Here is a 17,708-nt window from a genome sequence, read left to right as displayed (position 1 = left end):
TTGCTCAGAAGTCAGATATGTTTCAATTGGTTGTCGACTTCTCATACGTTCTTGCAATTTTGGCGAGATCATTCCAGTTTCTTGTAGTGCTGAACTTGATTCTGGATCCGAAACTCTAATTGGTAGCGTTACCTGAGAGCATCTTTTCCTCGTTGCCGCACAAGAGGGCAAAGTCCATGGACCATGGCAGTGGTGCTCCATCTGTTGCAGAAGCGAGCGAGAGGGCCTCGAGTGGCAGTGGCTGATGCTGGCGGGCAGGAAGCTGAACACTCGCCGCACCGTCCGTCATCGTCATCGCCAGGCCGCCGGCTGTTGGTAATCTTTCTGCAGCTGCTTCATTCGAGCGCAAAAAAATGTTCCTGTCATTTTGCCGGAGCCGGAGCGGCAAGCCCCGCGGTGGCGGCGGATTGCGGGGCCAGAGGATTTGCCCAAGTACGGAGACGAAGACGCCGGGAGCGAGGGATCGGAAGTCGTAACAAGTCGTCGTCTCCTCCGTGCGAGAAGTAGAGGCGGTTTGGACACGAGGCGTCGGCCATCGAGGAGGGTTCGGGTAGCTCGCACCCGGCCATGGCGGCGAGGACCGCGACGTGACAGTTTATCAGGAAACCCCTAAACTGGACCGCGACTATTGATCGCGATCCAAGTTTTTGCACAAACCTCCTTATTTTTTTCTATAAACCCCCTAAATTGGATCGCGACTATTGATCGCGATCCAATTATTTACAAACAACCCCCTCGATCCGATTTATTTGCAAAATAGCCCCTCGTTGCCCCTGGTGGCATCCTTTCCCGCCCGGCTCCGGCAACGCCGGCCTTGCCTGGTCGTCGGGAACGAGCTTGCGCTCCTCCCCCGGATCTCCGCTCGCCCTCCTCGCCGTACGGATGCCCCTGCCGCGTCCTCTTCTTCTTCGCTCTCTGCTGTGACATCGCGACGCCCAGCCGACATTCTGGTCCTCGCAGCACCGAGTCTCCACGCCGGCCAGCATCCAGCGCCGTCTCGAAGCCGCCGCAGGTGGGCGGCCGGATCTGCGGCGAGGACTCGCCGCGCCGTCCGCCATCGTCATCGCCAAGCCGCCGGCTGTTCCTGGCAATCTTTCTGCGCCTGCTCCAAGCGCAAAAATGGGGCGGCGATTGCAATTTGCAGCTACGTTCTGCTCATGTCGTTCTATTCAGCCGGCAGAAAAGGGATGATGAGCTGATGATCCACAGGTGCGGGTAAGTGGGTAACACAGGAATGTGTGTGCCCAGCACAGAATCTGATCTGTCCAAGCACGCATTCTCAAGGGGACTGACTGATCCGTCTTGGACAAAGCGATGCTCATGTCAGTATCGGAATGATAATGAGCTTGAAATGAGAGTTTTTGGACATCATTAATCTACGATGGAATGATTAATTGTGACCCATGTGGCCATGTATACCAAGGTAGAATCGTCATCGTCACTTCGTCAGGTCCAGATGATTCGTGAACCCTGTCTGTCGTCCACTTGCGTTTCGTAAGTTTCTCACTGTCGGAATGCTCACTGCCACTGGAAAAGTGATTCGTCGATCCATGGCCGCTGCAAACTTGGCGACAATTTTTGTTTTAGAGCCAAGCCCGGCCAAAAGCTGCACGAGCGCAAACAGGGTGAGCAACAGCACGCGCTTTCTTTTCGCGCCAGGATTGTTTCCAAGAGGTCTGAGCTCTTGTTTATTTTCCTGTGAAATGGAGCCATTAGGAAAGGATTCCTATGGAATTTTTCCTTTTCTTTCCTATGATCCAAAGGGGTGTGTAGGAAAAATTCCTTAGGAAACTGAATCCTCCAAAAATCCTGTGCCAATCCTCCATTCCAAAGGGGGCCTCAAAGAGAGGAACTTGCCGACTGGTAAGGTAGATTATCTTTCTTTTTTGTGAGAAAAGGTAAGGTAGATTATCTAGTGGGCCGTGGCTAGGCCGGAATCTCAGCCCATCTGATCGGGTAGCGAGGCGCCCGGTGCTCTCTCAGTCTCGCCTGACTACCTGGGCTGGGCTGGGCAGCACCGCAGCAGTACTGTATCTCCTGACGGGCCTGGCGAAGTACGGTTCGTCACCGGGTTGAAATTTTGGTGGAGGCCCTGTCGAAATCTGCTATGGCTCGTGACCGGGTTGAAATTTTGGTGGAAGATAATTCCAGCTTTTTGTCGTACCGCTGAATTTGTCTTCCGATGGCTGGCAACTTGTCGTACGTCCTTTTTTTTTTGTTTCGAATCACACGCAGAACCTAAGGCCAAGGATCCACAGATCCACGAGACAATCAGACACGATCTGCTCCAGGGACGTACGCGAGACCTCAACTTGCGGTAGCGGTTATGTGGCTTCGGACCTCGTGCTTCGCGCTAATCACCAACAACACGATCGTGTCGCGTGCAGAAGGGGCAAGCCGTCCATCGCGCGAATCACGTACGTTTGTATCACGCCAGTGGGCTTTAGCAAAAACGTGCGAAGCCTGGGCTGCTTGCTAGTTCCACTTGCCATGTGCGGCCCTAGAGCTACGCTCGGTTCGCGTCGTACGTCCTTGCAATTGCAAGCCTGGCAGATGATTCCATTGATTCCAGCTTCTTCTTCTGTTGTAAGTTGAATTAGCTGCTACTGTGTATGTTGAGCAAGATAATATATAGTTGCTCAGATGTGTTTCCATTGGTGTTAAACTCGTCATACTTTCGAGTAGTCAACTTTGGCCTTTAATTTCGCCGTAGTACGTGTTGAACTCTGGATCCGAATCTCTACATGCTGGTAGCGTTACCGGAAGAGTTTGGGAGCCGGCGGTGGTCAGGTCTCACTGTACCTGATGGCCCTGGCCAATTCCGCTACGGCTCGCGAGACCGGGTCCGGTTGGTGGGATCACGCGTGCTACCATCGCCCATTCCACCTACCTACCCTTCAAACGCCCGCGCCGGCCGCGCGCTCACCAAACCGCTGGCTCCGCTCACGCACGGCGGATCACCCGCGGCGCGCTCGCTGGCTGCGTGCCCGGGAGGCCGGGACGACCTCGTACCCGATGGCAACCGATGCGTGGGTCCGTCCGCACCCTGTTGTGGCTTCATACCGATCGATGTGGAATGGTAGCTACACCTACACGTACGTACCCCAGTCACGAGCCGGCAGTTGAGGATGGGGAGTTCGGCGGCCGGCCGGCATGCACAGCGGATGTGCATGCGTAGCGGATGTGCCTGGGTAGCGTGGATGCTAGCCAATCGCAGCTAGTATCTTCTTTTTTTAAACTTAAAACGGCAGCCATATCATTTAAGGAGAAGGGAGTTTTCAGGGTTACATGGAGGATATTACATTGTTATCCTTAAGCTCTAAACTTAGGTTATACATCATTGTCGCTCTAAACTCAGGTTATACATCATTGTCGTCGTTAAACTAAGTAATAGTCAATGCTCCACATGCTCTCTAACGCATGCTAATTTTGTCCTTGATCAGTCCGAAAACCCTTTGTGGCGTCACCTGAATTCCCTCAAAAATGCGTCTGTTTCTTTCCTTCCACAGGTTCCAACTCGTGTAAATTAGGACAGCTGCGACCGCTCTTCTTTTTTTTCCTTGTTCACCATCTGCAATGATATTCGCCACCTCTCTTGAAGACCAAAATCCATCGGTGGCAGTGGAACCAAGTTGTTCGACCAGATATGAATGAGCTGCCAGACCTGTATTGCATATGGGCATTGGATCTAGAGATGTTCAGCCGATTCAGGTGTCCCTTGGCAAAGAGCACACAGTCGGTTGCATGGCCAATTCCTTGCTATCAATGTGCCTTCCAAACTGCCTGAGCTTCAAAAGTACAGTAAGATCCATTGAATTGGATTGCATAGGCTGACTTAGCACTATATTCACCATTTGTTATCCATCTCCACACGATGTCATCCGGAGTGTTAGTGAAATTGATGCCCTGAATGAGGTCCCAGAGATTCACAAATTCAGACATTTCATTCACAGTGGTCATTCTCCGTAAGCCTCTTGTCCAATTATGATCAGCAACCTCCTCATGTACTTTCCAGTGTTTTCACGAAGCTAGGTTGTATAAATTGGGGGAAAGGTCTCTTCAGGCCTTGCCATTCAACCATGTTGAGTTCCAGAATTCAGCCTTGAGACCATTTCCAATATTGACAATTGTGCCGGCTCTGAATAACTGAAGATCCAAGTCATTGGCAGGAGCTTCAATGCCCACCCAAGGATGTTCAGCGTCTTTCCATTGGTACCACAACCACCTCAGCCTTAAGGCCCTGCTAAACAATTCCAGATCAAGAGTACCCTAACCTCCAGTCTTCTTAGATATTATTACTTTGGCCCATCTGATCAGACAGGGCCCCCCATTAGCCTCAGTTGCCCCCTTCCAGAGGAAGTTCCTTCTGATCTTGTCCAGTTTCTTGGTTGCCCACTTTTTCAGTGCAAACACAGATAAGAAGTAGACAGGTATTGCTGATAGCACTGAGTTGACAATCATCAGCCTTCCTGCCTTATTCAGTAGATAGCCTTTCCATGATGGGAGCCTTGTTGCAACTTTATCAATGAGGGGTTGGACATCCACCCTTCGTAGGGCTCTAGTGTGTAGTGGCAATCCTAGGTAAGTGCAAGGGAAAGTCTTCACTAGGCATTGGAAGCTTTCCATTATCTCTTCTAAATTAAGGCCATCACATTGGATTGGATACACTGCACTTTTATTTCTATTAGTAATCAGTCTTGATGCTACGCCAAACTCCTCCAAGATATCACTGGCCACCTTTACCTCTTCACTGTTTGGATTTAGGAAAATAGCCACATCACCTGCATACATTCTCATTCTTGCTCTGGCTGCCCTATTCTGAATTTGTGATAGCATTCCTTCGTTTGCTGCAATTGTGAGCATTTTTTGGAGTGGTTCCATGGCTAGTACGAATAAAAGTGGGCTTAGAGGATTCTCTTGACGCAGACTAGTTCTATGCTTGAACCATGGCCCCCTGATCCATTTAGTAGTATTGATGTGCTTGCAATTGACAGCAATGTAGTGACCCAGTTTCTCCATCTCACCCTAAAACCCATCTGCTGCAGCACATCCATAAGGTAATCCCAGCTGACACTATCAAATGCCTTCTTTATATCCAGCTTTAGAAATAAAGTTGCTCTCTTTGCACGGTGCGGAGCCTTGACCAGATTTTGGGTGAAAAGGAAGTTGTCATGAATACTCCTGCGCTTGATGAATGCACTTTGGGTTTTGGAAATTAGTTCACCCATGTGTGGGGATAATCTATTGGCCAGCAGCTTTGAGATAATTTTTACAACACTGTGTGTCAAGCTTATTGGACAGTAGCTACTCAAATTCTTTGCTTCTGCACTTTTTGGAATCAGCACCGTGTGAGCTTTGTTCAGCTGGTCAAAGTGCTGCCCATGCTGCAGGTAGAAATAATTTATTGCAGTATTCTGCTTGATGATGCTCCATGCTATCTTGAATAAGGCCCCTATGTAACCATCAGGCCTTGGAGCTTTTCCAAAAGCCATATCAGAGATGACATCGCAAACCTCCTCTTCACTAAGGGGGTGTTTGGGAGACAGGTGCTAAACTTTAGCCCTGTCACATCGGATGTTTGGATGCTAATTAGGAGGACTAAACATAAGCTAATTACAAAAATAATAGCAAAACCCCTAGGCTAAATCGCGAGACGAATCTATTAAGCCTAATTAATCCATCATTAGCGAATGGTTACTGTAGCACCACATTGTCAACTCATGGACTAATTAGGCTTAATAGATTAGTCTCGCGATTTAGCCTAGGGGCCAATGTTTAATACTCCTAATTAGTATCCAAACATCTAATGTGACAGGGGCTAAACTGCCAAACACCCCCTAAATTCTTCTTCAGACTGTGATGCTGCAACCTTAGCAGTTGGATTATGTTCCAATCCAAATGTGTGATCTCTGTAGTGGCTGGCCAAATTGTTTGATGTAATGCTCTAAGATACGCTCTTCTTTTTTTCCTCGTGTAGGCTTCGCAGCTAGTATCTTAACTGTACGTCTGTACTGCTGCACAGCGCTAGCTAGCTGCACGTCGCGACTCCAGCGCAGTGCGCAGCCACCCACGCTATGCTGCTATATAAAGCTGCAGCCCAAGCAGCCTACGGCGTACGATACGAGCAGCAGCCCAGCGCGTTCCGGAGCACCATTATTGACCGAGAGGCGGCGGCGCGTACCACGACGACGATGGCTCCGGCGAGCAGCGCGGCGCCGTTCCTCCCGACGACGGCGTCGTCGGAGTCGACGCTGCCGCCGTCGTTCGTGCGGGAGGAGGACGAGCGCCCCAAGGTGCCGCACGACAGCTTCAGCGACGAGGTGCCGGTGATCTCGCTCGACGGCATCGGCGGCGGCGAGAGGCGGGCCGAGATCCGCGCGCGCGTGGCCGCGGCGTGCGAGGACTGGGGCATCTTCCAGGTGGTGGACCACGGCGTGGACGCCGCGCTCATCGCCGAGATGGCGCGCCTCGCGCGAGACTTCTTCGCGCTGCCGCCACAGGAGAAGCTCCGTTTCGACATGTCCGGCGGCAAGAAGGGCGGCTTCATCGTCTCCAGCCACCTCCAGGTACTCTAGCTACTTCCAAGAACTATGGTGAAAATATGCATCTGTGATTCAGACACGCAACGCATGCTTAGTGTGCCCTGTACGTATATGCGTGCTTACACACCTTCATTCACATAGTAAGCGTGGCCAGGAGAGATCGATGCGTGTGCCAGATTACTGCAACGCTAATCTAGATTAGCACGACTCGTGCTGCAGGGGGAGGCGGTGCAGGACTGGCGTGAGATCGTCACCTACTTCTCGTACCCGGTGAAGGCCCGCGACTACTCGCGGTGGCCCGACAAGCCGGCGGCGTGGCGCGCGGTGGTGGAGCAGTACAGCGAGCAGCTCATGGGCCTCTCCTGCAAGCTCCTGGGCGTGCTGTCGGAGGCGATGGGCCTGGAGGCGGGGGCGCTCGCCGAGGCCTGCGTGGAAATGGACCAGAAGGTGGTGGTCAACTTCTACCCCAGGTGCCAGCAGCCGGACCTCACGCTGGGCCTCAAGCGCCACACCGACCCCGGCACCATCACGCTGCTGCTGCAGGACCTCGTCGGCGGCCTCCAGGCCACCCGCGACGGCGGCCGGACATGGATCACCGTGCAGCCCGTCGAGGGCGCCTTCGTCGTCAACCTCGGTGACCACGGCCACGTATGTCATCGAGCTGTTAGCTTGTGATTATTAGTGCTTTGTGCTTATATATATGAAGTAAAGTGAACGGAACGCGTGCAGTTCCTGAGCAACGGCAGGTTCAAGAACGCCGACCACCAGGCGGTGGTGAACTCGGAGTGCAGCCGGCTGTCGATCGCGACGTTCCAGAACCCGGCGCCGGACGCGACGGTGTACCCGCTGGCCGTGCGGGAGGGGGAGGCGCCCATCCTGGACGAGCCCATCACCTTCGCCGAGATGTACCGGCGCAAGATGGCGCGCGACATCGAGCTCGCCAAGCTCAAGAAGCAGGCCAGGGCGGCCGCCGAGAAGCAGCAGGTGCAGGTGCAGATGCCCCAGCAGAGCGCCAGCGAGGAGTTCGCCGTGCCCAAGCCCGAGTCACTCGATGAGATTCTTGCCTAAGGCGTTCGATCCATTGATCTATGATTATTGGTGTGTATGGTTGATATAGGATATATAGCTATGAGCGTATGGGAATGAACAATTAAGTGATATATGAAATAATATGGGTCCTGAAGTTAAACCAGGACAGTTGCTAAGTGGTGCTTGTTCAGACTTCAGACTGAGTGTACTTAACTTCGTCTGAATTCTGGATGTGCATTTCTCTGGAATTGAGATGGACACAAGACCAATGAAAGTTCATCTCCCTAAAGGCCTCTTTACAACCTGCTCAACTCTTCCTTTAAGTTTACCAACACCACAAAGGCCTATAAGAGCTAGCTAGCTCTGCTAAAGACCACGGATGACGAATTAGCCAAGCAGTCGCACCACTCAACTTGTACGTGTGCAGCACCTTATGAAGTCATTCGCATTCGTCAATCCTGGAATGCCAAAGTCAGTTTCTCTGAAATAATTCCACACCAAACTTTTAACGAAACAACGCACATCCACAAAATATTCCTAGAATGTATGTAGAACATGCAAAGGCATCATGCAACTCAGGCGCTTCGGCCTCACTAGGCCCAAGTGTCTTTGTCTAAAAAAAAAACTAGGCCCAAGTGTGCACATCAGTGCTGGTGCCACTGACTACAACGGTTCTAGTTGCCATTGTGCAAGCAAGCAGGTTTATGAAGTGCTAGAACAGTTTCCATAAAAGATTTTACCTGAGCGTCACAGAATCCTACAGGCAAGATTATGCTTCTCGTGATATGTCCAATGGGATCATAAACTTCAAGCTACATGAAACAAAAGCAATATGTGTCAATACTTCTTTTCAAATATTTAACCGTAAGTTCCAACATTTTCTAATGTAATAATATATAATTTGAAAGCATACCTTAAAATCTACCACGGTGCTTGCACCAAAGCCCCTCTCTAGGAATTCCCAACCAAGAGAGAGAAGAAGATCTTCCAACTGCCCAGCACAAAGTATATATGACGATGTAAACAACAGTTATATCTAGATGAAATATATACATAAAAGGCAGAGATATTTTTCCACCTTAGGTAGAGGGTGAACACCTAGCTCATCAAATGAAACAAACCTTCTCTGCAGTAGAGTTAAATCGTACCTAGAGAGATCAAAACCGTAGCTCCGTAAGAATATACTGAAAACTGACAACATATAGAGTGAAGAGTTTACATACAGGATGAATCGAATCATACCGTATCAACAATGTAACCACTGTTAATGTTGTAGCTATAAGATATCTCCTCTCTGCTTGACACATCCAACAATTCCACTGACCTTAAGCGCAAACCTTGCATAATGGGGCGAGCAATACGACTGAAATAAGTTGAAATCAGCCAATCAGCTCTAGAAAATCGATCTGGTGTCCACTACTGAACATTCTGATGCGAAGCCAAATACAGTAGCTCCATGCATTGTTTTTTTTACCGTAAAACTGTGGGGGAGTTCCCCACAGCATTTCATCATTAATCAAAAGCGAGGTGTTATGTACAAGAATACTTACAGAAAAAGAGGGGAGGGGGAGCAGATTACAGTAAACTATCTAGCCATTGTAACACTAGAGGTTTAAGATCATTCTTGACACGATGCAGGAGCAGAATGATCTGCTCCATGAACCTCACGGTCCAGAGTAGCTCCATACATTCTTATAGGCGAAAAATAAGTTAGCAACTGTGCAAGAACAAAAAGGGTTAACAAACCTAAACTTCATCCACATTTCAATGCATGTGAGGATCGTAGAGATGGACACAAGCATAGCAGGATATTCTTTGAAACAATCGAATGCCATCCCTATAACATTGCCGTTATGGTCAATTGCCGCCCCCACCATTACAATTCAGCATCAGAGAAATATCACTCATCTAAATAAACGATGAAGTAAGAACGTATTATATGGTCATAATTGTATAGTTATTACCCCAGGGAGTTCGCAGCTGAGAAACATATGGTAGTTGCATGACGAATAATCTGGTTCATCTATCCACACGATTGTCCCATGCCTAGCCAACAAGAACGAATCTTCGTCCCTAGCCAACACAAAAACCTCTTGACCATAGTTTGGGCTTGATCCAAAAGAAGGGAGCTGTAACAGAAAATCTGCCGTGATCTCTAGTAGAGCAATATTATAGTGTTTATTGAAGAACAGAAGTTGCCCCTCTGAGACAATCTTATTTGGCAAGCGAACATGTATCTGAAAAGAAGAGATTTGATTAATTATCATATTAGTCTAGTCATGAGAATTGGTCAGAAAAGCATCATGAGTACAAAACAACCCAAAAGATAAACAATGGCAAGATACAATTCTGCCTGAGCTTTTTTTTTTGCAATGAAGTGCCTGCATAGAAATAAATGTACGAACCTGAAGCAAGTATTGCTATTGTGTGCAACAAGAAGGATATAGTATATACAGACCACCAAATGATCAGTTCTCCAATTACTTTGAAAAAACACTAACTGCTCAACTCAAGAAACTGCTTTGCTAAAATGTAGTGAAAAATAGGCAGCTTAGCTGGCTATTCGATACAAGTACTCTCATTCTCCATGAAGTTTAACACCGCAAAACTTTCTTTGTACCTTGGGCTTGGGATCAAGCAATGCACCAGTGTCGCTGGCAATGTCATAATTAGTCAATATTCTAGCGCACTTCTTGGCCTCGTCCCAACCGACAACAATGCCAGTGCATTGCCAAATGAAATTCCCATCTGGAAACAGACGTGATTGATTTTCATGAGCTAGGATGAATTAACCAGGTGCAAGTTCATCAGCCATCAATTAATTTTACCGGTTGCAATGGACGAGGAAACACTGACGATGGAGCGTGCCACGTGCAGAACCATCTCCTCTTGTCTCTTGAGCTGGCCACAGCGTCGCGGGTGTCAGGATCCTTTGGCTTTCTCAGGGTAGGAAGATTTTCAAGAAGCTTGGTGCGAGGATCTGAAGAAACAGAGACGAAACAGAGAGATGCAGCGATAGTTAGTGGCACACTACGAATAAGTTCAGAGTTCGTTCTGCATCGTAGGATCGAGCAAGAAAGTGACCTTTTCCGACGAGCTTGTCGATCCTCCTGCGCTCCAGGTTCCATTTGTGCATATCTTCCAGCGAAGCATTCCACGGCGGGAAGCGGATAGGGAGCGGCCGATCGACGATGGTGGCGATGGCAGATGACGCACCTCCTCCAGCTGAACTCGCCGCCGTCTCCCGTTGCCGGCTCTCCACCTCCTTCCTCCTGCTCCGGTCCAGCAACTTCGCCGCCACCGCCTTGATATCCGGCATCCCCGCCGGCCGTGACCAACCCGATTGTTTTGCCTTCTTCTGAAACGGCTCGTGAGTGCCCGTCGCGGTCTGTTCCCTAGATTCGAAAGGCTTTGTCTTCATTGCCGGACCCGGTTCTTCAGGTCCGAGAAACGGGTCGTCCGTCTGACAGGCGGCGTCTCTTCTGTTGTTGTTCCTCCGGTCGGCGTGGACTTCGCTCGTCGTCGTCGCTGGTCGCCGCCGTGCTTGGTCCGGGCTCCATCACCGATGCACCGCGCCGATCGGAGCGACGGCAGAGAGCGGCGCTTGGCTTTCGTTGGGGTTTTCCTCTCGGCTTCGAATCGTTCGTTCTCAAACTGTTCAGAACTCTGGCCCAGACACAGTTTTTCTTTTGAGAGGTGGCCCAGACACAGTTTATGCACGCTACGATACAATGGGCCTGGATGGCGATAGGGCTTGAGAGCTCGCCAAGGCCTCTACACAGCCAGCCCAACCTCTCGGCCTCAAACGCCCGGACATGGTGGCGTGCGGAGCGTTCGATGTCAGGTCAGCGTGCAACCTCCTCCTCCTCCTGGTGGTCTGGCTCTGTGCCTGTCAATTCGTGCGCACTTGCTAATTTGCTGCGTGCAGCGAGTGCGTTCGGTACGTAGGTTACATGTGCAGTTTGAGGATTGATACGAGCACGAGATCAACGCGAAGTATGGTGTTGGCATATTACCTTCCGAGGCAATTTTGCTTATGGGCGTATCGTCATTCATAACACGTGTCTTCCAAAGAGCGGCAGAGAAAAATCCTACAGAGCTAGTTCGCGACATTGCTGACGAGGCCAATTTCTGGAGCGCGGCGGGCGCCAAGTACATCGCTGTCTTCAGTTGGCCGGCATCAGGAAATTTGATATGAGCCTGTTTCCCTTTGTTGCGAGTAGGATATACGGTTGTTTTTGTTTCATTCATGTAACAATCTACGATGTTTTCCATGTGCGTGCGTCCAGTAGCCTCGCGTTGTAACAAAATTTTTATTATCTTCTTAATACAAAGATACGCAGCTCTTAAAAATAACACGGGTCAAATTTGCATGCGCACCAATGCAACCAACGAAAAACACTTGAAGTTTGCTCCCACTTTGAGAGAGGCTCACAGGAACAACATGCACTACTGCAGCCACACCGGCCGCTCCGGGTAAGATATTAATTTAACTGTGCGCCTCTCAGCAAGACACGAGAACAACAGTAAAAAGAGAGAAGGGACAGTGCAATGCAAGCAGTCCCAGTCACTACTCCCCCGTGCGTGCACGGGGCACGCGCGCGCACGCCGCAAAACCGGCAGCAGGCACGCACACAGGTTCCGTCGCCAGGGCCGTGCGCCGCCCCGGAAGCGAAAGCGACGCAGGACAGGCACGCGCGCCGTCGCGGTCGCTCGGGGCTCGGACGCGTGTGCTGTGCCCTCGCGCGCAGGCTAGCCATCGCACGGAGGCGCCCGCGAGCTCGGCGCGTTGCATTTGCACCCTCCCATGCCGTGGCGCTCTTCCGTCCGTGCATACTGCATAGCGCCCGCGGCAAGTCTCCCCCGACGAGGCGGCTTCTCTGCGTGCGCGCCGAAACCAGGGCGAAACCTTCCGGGCTGCATGCTCAGACCATGCACAAAATTAAAGCTGGACCGCTGGTGATCTTTTCGTCCGACAAATGAAATCGGTGGAGGTTGGAGAAGCGTTGTGGTAAACGACGTTTGACAAGCTGGCAGGCAGGCCGCTAATTTCACGGGTTATCATTGCTCGGATAAGGCGGCAACTAGCAGAGGGAGATCAGTGGCGGGCTGGCGGCAGCTGATGCGTTGGGAACGTGCCACGACAGCTTTTGTTTCCAACTTGGGCGAGTTGGGGTGTCCCCCAAGAGTGTGGGCGATCGTGTCGTGCCTTCGTCCCCCGGAAACCGTGAGCCCAACGAACGAGCTCGCACTGGTTTCTTGCAATCCGTTGGCTCCGATCACAAGGACCCAAGCTGATGGAGAGAGGCGGCGGGATCGGGCATGTGTACTGAGCTGCCTCGTCTCAAGTCTCAGCCGCAACACACATGTTGCTGATGGCGAGGCCCCAACGGTCTGATCTCGTGAGGCCGTCCTAGCTGCTACAAGCTATGAGCCTAGGAGGCTAGCACTAGGATCACATGCACCTGACTCAGCCGGCCGGCCGGCAAGCGATCACCGGCCTAATGAGGTCACCGCGATGACGATGTCTTCAAGGCCACCAGCACGGCCCGGCCGGAACAGCGCATGTTCTTCGGTCCCTTCTCCTCTTCGTTCCACGCGATCAACCTAGTACATGGTCCACGCTGCTGCATACTACCACAGGATTTCCTCGTGGTGAATTCACCCTGGCTCGATTCCAGTGGACTCGAGTTCAGCTGGCAGCGAGTAGCCCGGGCATGGTCGTGACCAGTGGTCACTCACAAGTCACAAAGTGTCAGATACAGGTCAGACTGTACGATTGCAGAACACCCGTCGTGCCACATCGATCCATAAGTCCACGTGGAAACGCATGCTGCATGTGTAGATTTCCGCATTCCATCACGCATTGCAAGTTTGCAGCACGTACGGATAGAGATAGATATCCATCATATTTATCGGTAGATCCGGGTGACGTCTCTGCTTGGCGCACAGCGTGATTGCCTGGATTTTGGAAGGCTGCGGCGTTCGGCGCGGTGAACAGGCGCACGATGCCGTGCCCAGTTGGAGCAGTGATCGATCTTGCCTGCCAGCTGATCTGATCGCGGCATGGCTGGAGATGCAACACGTACGGTGCCGGTGCCCCGGCCTGTGAGCTATACGCGCTTCGCGGGATCTCGGTTTGGTGGTCACTGGTCTGGTAGCCGCGGCGATGAAGTTCGGGGCAAGCAAGGCGAATCAGCTGATATCTGATACAGATGTCTGTCCTGAAGTAGGCTGAAATCTAAAAAAAGCAAAGGAGCCCTTCTGTTTAAGCTCCAAATATTAAGGTGCACTAGTATATAATACTCCCTCCGTTCCAAATTATAAGTCATTCCAACTTTCTTGGAGAGTCAAACATTTTTATGTTTGACTAAAATTATAGAGAAAATCATAAAAGTTTATGGCACCGAATAGATATATTATGAAAATATATTTAATGAAGAAACTAATGGTACCTATTTGATATCATGAATGTTAGCACTTTATTGTATAAATTTGGTTAAACTTGAGATGCTTTGACTCTCCAAGAAAGTTGGAATGACTTATAATTTGGAACGGAGGGAGTAGTACAGTAGCATTCATCAGGATGAAATCTTGAAGAATATAACTTCGATGCGGTGAGACAGGGTCCTTCACTATCAGTGGCAGGGGCAAGAATTCCTACGGGTCACGGTGTGTGGGTTTAAATTGGAAATAAGAGAATCTGCACCCATGCCTTCGTGTTGGCCTGCGAATGCATAGACATATATAGCAGAATATGCAATTCAACACAAGGATCCACAGTGTCCCCTGCTCTCTATTACGGAGCATGCCTAGTCGTTATAGGCATATTCAGTGGGAACTCCTGCGACCAAACTCGTCAGATCCGCTTGACTGGCCATAAATTGCCGTCCCCTTTTGACGCGCTGCGTTCCCGCCAGCGTGTGGTCGCCAGTGCCGCTGGTTCTCACAAACCGGCACTCCTCCAGCATTTCATTCGTCCATTGTGGGGGCATCGTCCCCAAAATGGTAGGAATCAGACCAGAAATCTTCACGCAAACATATGTCCTGGTCCTGCCGAGATGAAGTCTACTAGAGAGTGATTCAAACAAAAGAAAAGGACATGTGTAACCTCTGAAGAACTGTAACACATCCCAACTGTCACAGACTCGCAGCTCTCCCTACTTCACTTTCAGCCACCAGTAGACAACTAGCTGCTTCCAGAAACGACAGAAACCGCTTACCAGTTACCGCCGCCGCAGCACATCACATCACAGCGCCGCCGGCCTCAACTGGGAAGCAGAAGCACAGCGCGCGTTGTCCCGGTGCGGTGCACGCACGACCGGCACGGCACGGCACAGGCGCACAGCCTCCACACACCAAAAACGACGCACCGCCATGTCATCCCCTGCATTTTCTGCCAACTCCTGTTGCCGATGCCCGGCGCCCCACGGCTATATATGGCCGCCCCGTCCCGCCCAGCTCCTGCACCCACCACACACAAACAACTCGGCTGCAACTGCAAGCAAGCGAGCGCCAGCCAACTCCCAAGAGCAAACCCACTAGTCTCTCCTCGTCCACTCCGTTTCCATCGCGGCTTCCGATCCAGTTCGATCGCCGAGTCAAGCATGTGCAAGGTCGTGATCACGATCCCGTCGCTCGTCTGGCTGCGCCGCACCGTGCGCCGGTGGCGGTCCCGCGCCACCGCCGCAACGGAGGCCTCCTCCTCGCGCTCCGGCGCCGCGGTGCCGGCGGGGCACGTGGCGGTGTGCGTGGAAGGCGGCGGGTGCGGCTCGAGGCGGTTCGTGGTGCAGCTGGCGCACCTCAGCCACCCGACGTTCCGGGACCTGCTGCGGCAGGCGGAGGAGGAGTACGGCTTCCCGGCGGCCCCCGGGCCCATCGCGCTCCCCTGCGACGAGGACCACTTCCTCGACGTCCTCCACCGCGTGTCTTCGTCGTCGTCCTCGCGCTCCTCATGCTGCTGCGGGCCGGCCGTGCGACGCGGGCGCGGCGACGCCCGGCCGCTGCTGCAGGGGATGGCCGTGGAGAAGCTCGCCTGTTGATTGATCGATCCGTCCGTCATCGCCCTGCCAGCTGAATCAAGACTCCGTACATAGGCCATTGGTCAGGTCGATCAGTCCATTGGTGAGCAATGAGATTGCTGCTGAAGTGCTGATTCGTTCGGCAACCTGCAAGACTGCAAGAACGAACTCGCATGCAACTCGCCGGCAGCGGCCACCAGCTCGAGGAGAAAAGGCGAACGCCCGGCCACAGGCGGCATGGCAAGCGCTGGGGGTCATCCCGTGCTCTACGAACGTCAAGGCGGCGCCCCAACGGCGACGGCCGCGGGGCAACTGGGGAGGCCACGGACACTATTAACGCAGCTAGCTGTATGGATTTAGCTAGAATTGCAGTAGAAATTTAGGGATACCTGTTCTCTGTAATGAATTCAGGAATAAAGAAAAATTTGTTCCCTGTACAACTATTTTGTCCTGGTTTGTCATGCATGTGTTCGTGATACTGATGTGGCACTGCCACCTGTCGTCGTCAATGGACAACGGATGTGATTGACCATTAAATTGTATCACCTCTAATTGTGTACGCTAGCAGCTGTCATTTGTCGCGATTTGCATACGTTAGTACCAATTACCAGGCACAAAAGAACAAAAAAAATAGTACACTGTCGGTACATCATCGCGTCAGGTACAATTGCTGCAGTAGTAAAAGTTGCAAACTGCAAACTTTAATGGCGATGCGCATGAATACTTCGTAGCATACGGGGTACACGATGACTAGCAGCAAATGATCTGGACATTTTCAGAAATCAGGTCATCACGTGTTTCGGGTTTTTGCAACGAGAAGTAGGGACAGGCAGGAATGCAGGATCGACCTGATTCAGTCCATGATTTGGGTGGACAGCACTAGAGACCGAGACAGGATTAGAACAAGAGGGATCGGAGGCCAATCAAATCCAAATAATATAAATTTGAACAAATTTACACTAAGGCCCCGTTTGGGTCCAAGGAATTGGAATCTATTTAATGGAGTAGGCTAATTTATGTTGGAATGTGGCATTCCACAACTTTCCAAAGTTTAGATATAAGCCTATCTTAAATTCATGGGGTGGAAGATGGAAATTGATTCTATAGATTATGGTTATTAGAATGGAATTCAATTCTTATAGCACGCTCTTAGACTCGCTTCTCTATAGTAGAAGTGCAGCATACAAGTATCTCTCCCATATCACCAACTATAATATACAACTATATTCCACATACAATTATATTAGCTTAATTAATTTGTGTCTAAATTATAATTATTAGGATGGAATTCAATTCCAATGATCCAAACGGGGCCTAAATAAACTATAGTGAACATGTTTTGATAGGGCGCGGATCCAGTCGGAAACATCAGCTTATTGGGGTCAGGTTTATTAGTTGATAGGATTTTTCTTGAATTCTAATATAGATTTAGTAGATTTACTGAATGAGAATTTAACAAATTTTGTCGAGATCGACTGACCTCAACGAGCAAGGCTAGATGTAGCAACGCTAAAAATCTAATCCCTTGACGTGGCTATAGCTCATGTTCAGGCCATGACTAGCCTATCCAACTTGAGATGACTGTGCTCGTATCTAGCAGAAGCAGGCTAAAGCTCATGTGCCCGACAAATCTCGAGTGATGTCTCACAGATGTATCAGCTCTCTTCAGAACACAACACATAGGACCCTGCCTGACACTGCCATTCTGATTAAAATCCACATGATGCCAGGTACTGCCTCCAAAATCCGTAGCATCAGATGCACGCGAGTAGTAGTGAAACAGAACAAACGGCATGTGCATGCGCGTCCCCGTCCCCGGTGGCTCGTATACGAAGCTCAGCGGCTGCTGCGGCGGCGGGTACTGGTAGTACCACGCGCTCGGCACGTACGGGGGCAGGGGCACGGCGGCGGCGGCTGCGGGGGGCTTCTTGTCGCCGCCGCCCTCCTTCTTGGCCTCGGCGGCGACCTGCACGATCTCCGCGGGCCCGACCTTCTTGCGCAGCGCGCTGGCGAGGCACATGGGAATCGACGCCGTCGCCGACGACGACGAGCTGGTCCCTGGCGTCGCCAGGCGAGCGCCACGGAATTCACCCCGCGCGTGGCCGCCACCAGCGAC

The 17,708-nt window shown here is 51.1% G+C and overlaps 3 protein-coding genes across 3 annotated transcripts; 2 read left to right on the top strand and 1 right to left on the bottom strand.

The window, feature by feature from the left end:
* Positions 1-6,127: 6,127 nt before the first annotated feature.
* LOC101777126 (flavanone 3-dioxygenase 1) lies at positions 6,128-7,747 on the top strand. The gene is made up of 3 exons (XM_004960127.2): positions 6,128-6,566; positions 6,762-7,190; positions 7,272-7,747. Exons 1-3 carry the CDS (start codon positions 6,192-6,194, stop codon positions 7,608-7,610), a joined length of 1,143 nt encoding a protein of 380 aa, XP_004960184.1. The 5' UTR covers positions 6,128-6,191; the 3' UTR covers positions 7,611-7,747.
* Positions 7,748-8,245: 498 nt separating this feature from the next.
* LOC101753645 lies at positions 8,246-10,974 on the bottom strand. The gene is made up of 9 exons (XM_022824983.1): positions 10,656-10,974; positions 10,447-10,551; positions 10,192-10,349; positions 9,537-9,808; positions 9,318-9,443; positions 8,814-8,934; positions 8,693-8,719; positions 8,485-8,562; positions 8,246-8,383 (listed from the first exon to the last, which is right to left on the bottom strand). The coding sequence occupies exons 1-9, from the start codon at positions 10,888-10,890 to the stop codon at positions 8,246-8,248; spliced, it is 1,260 nt and encodes a 419-aa protein (XP_022680718.1). The 5' UTR covers positions 10,891-10,974.
* A 4,080-nt stretch (positions 10,975-15,054) lies between these two features.
* Positions 15,055-16,046, top strand: LOC101776714 (auxin-responsive protein SAUR19). Its single transcript, XM_004960126.3, has one exon. It carries the CDS (start codon positions 15,179-15,181, stop codon positions 15,611-15,613), a length of 435 nt encoding a protein of 144 aa, XP_004960183.1. The 5' UTR covers positions 15,055-15,178; the 3' UTR covers positions 15,614-16,046.
* The last annotated feature ends 1,662 nt before the right edge of the window (positions 16,047-17,708 follow it).

The sequence above is a fragment of the Setaria italica genome, chromosome III (assembly GCF_000263155.2).
Source record: "Setaria italica strain Yugu1 chromosome III, Setaria_italica_v2.0, whole genome shotgun sequence".
NCBI classification, from domain to species: Eukaryota; Viridiplantae; Streptophyta; class Magnoliopsida; order Poales; family Poaceae; genus Setaria; species Setaria italica.
This window is presented reverse-complemented; position numbering and strand designations above follow the sequence as displayed.

Coding starts and splice junctions, on each gene's coding strand:
- LOC101753645 (XM_022824983.1), bottom strand. CDS start 10,890: ATGCCGGATATCAAGGCGGTGGCGGCGAAGTTGCTGGACCGGAGCAGG. Junction 9,444..9,536: donor CTCAGCTGCGAACTCCCTGG/GGTAATAACTAT, acceptor AATTGTAATGGT/GGGGGCGGCAATTGACCATA. Junction 8,563..8,692: donor TTAACTCTACTGCAGAGAAG/GTTTGTTTCATT, acceptor TGTGCTGGGCAG/TTGGAAGATCTTCTTCTCTC.
- LOC101777126 (XM_004960127.2), top strand. CDS start 6,192: ATGGCTCCGGCGAGCAGCGCGGCGCCGTTCCTCCCGACGACGGCGTCG. Junction 6,567..6,761: donor TCGTCTCCAGCCACCTCCAG/GTACTCTAGCTA, acceptor CTCGTGCTGCAG/GGGGAGGCGGTGCAGGACTG. Junction 7,191..7,271: donor ACCTCGGTGACCACGGCCAC/GTATGTCATCGA, acceptor GAACGCGTGCAG/TTCCTGAGCAACGGCAGGTT.
- LOC101776714 (XM_004960126.3), top strand. CDS start 15,179: ATGTGCAAGGTCGTGATCACGATCCCGTCGCTCGTCTGGCTGCGCCGC.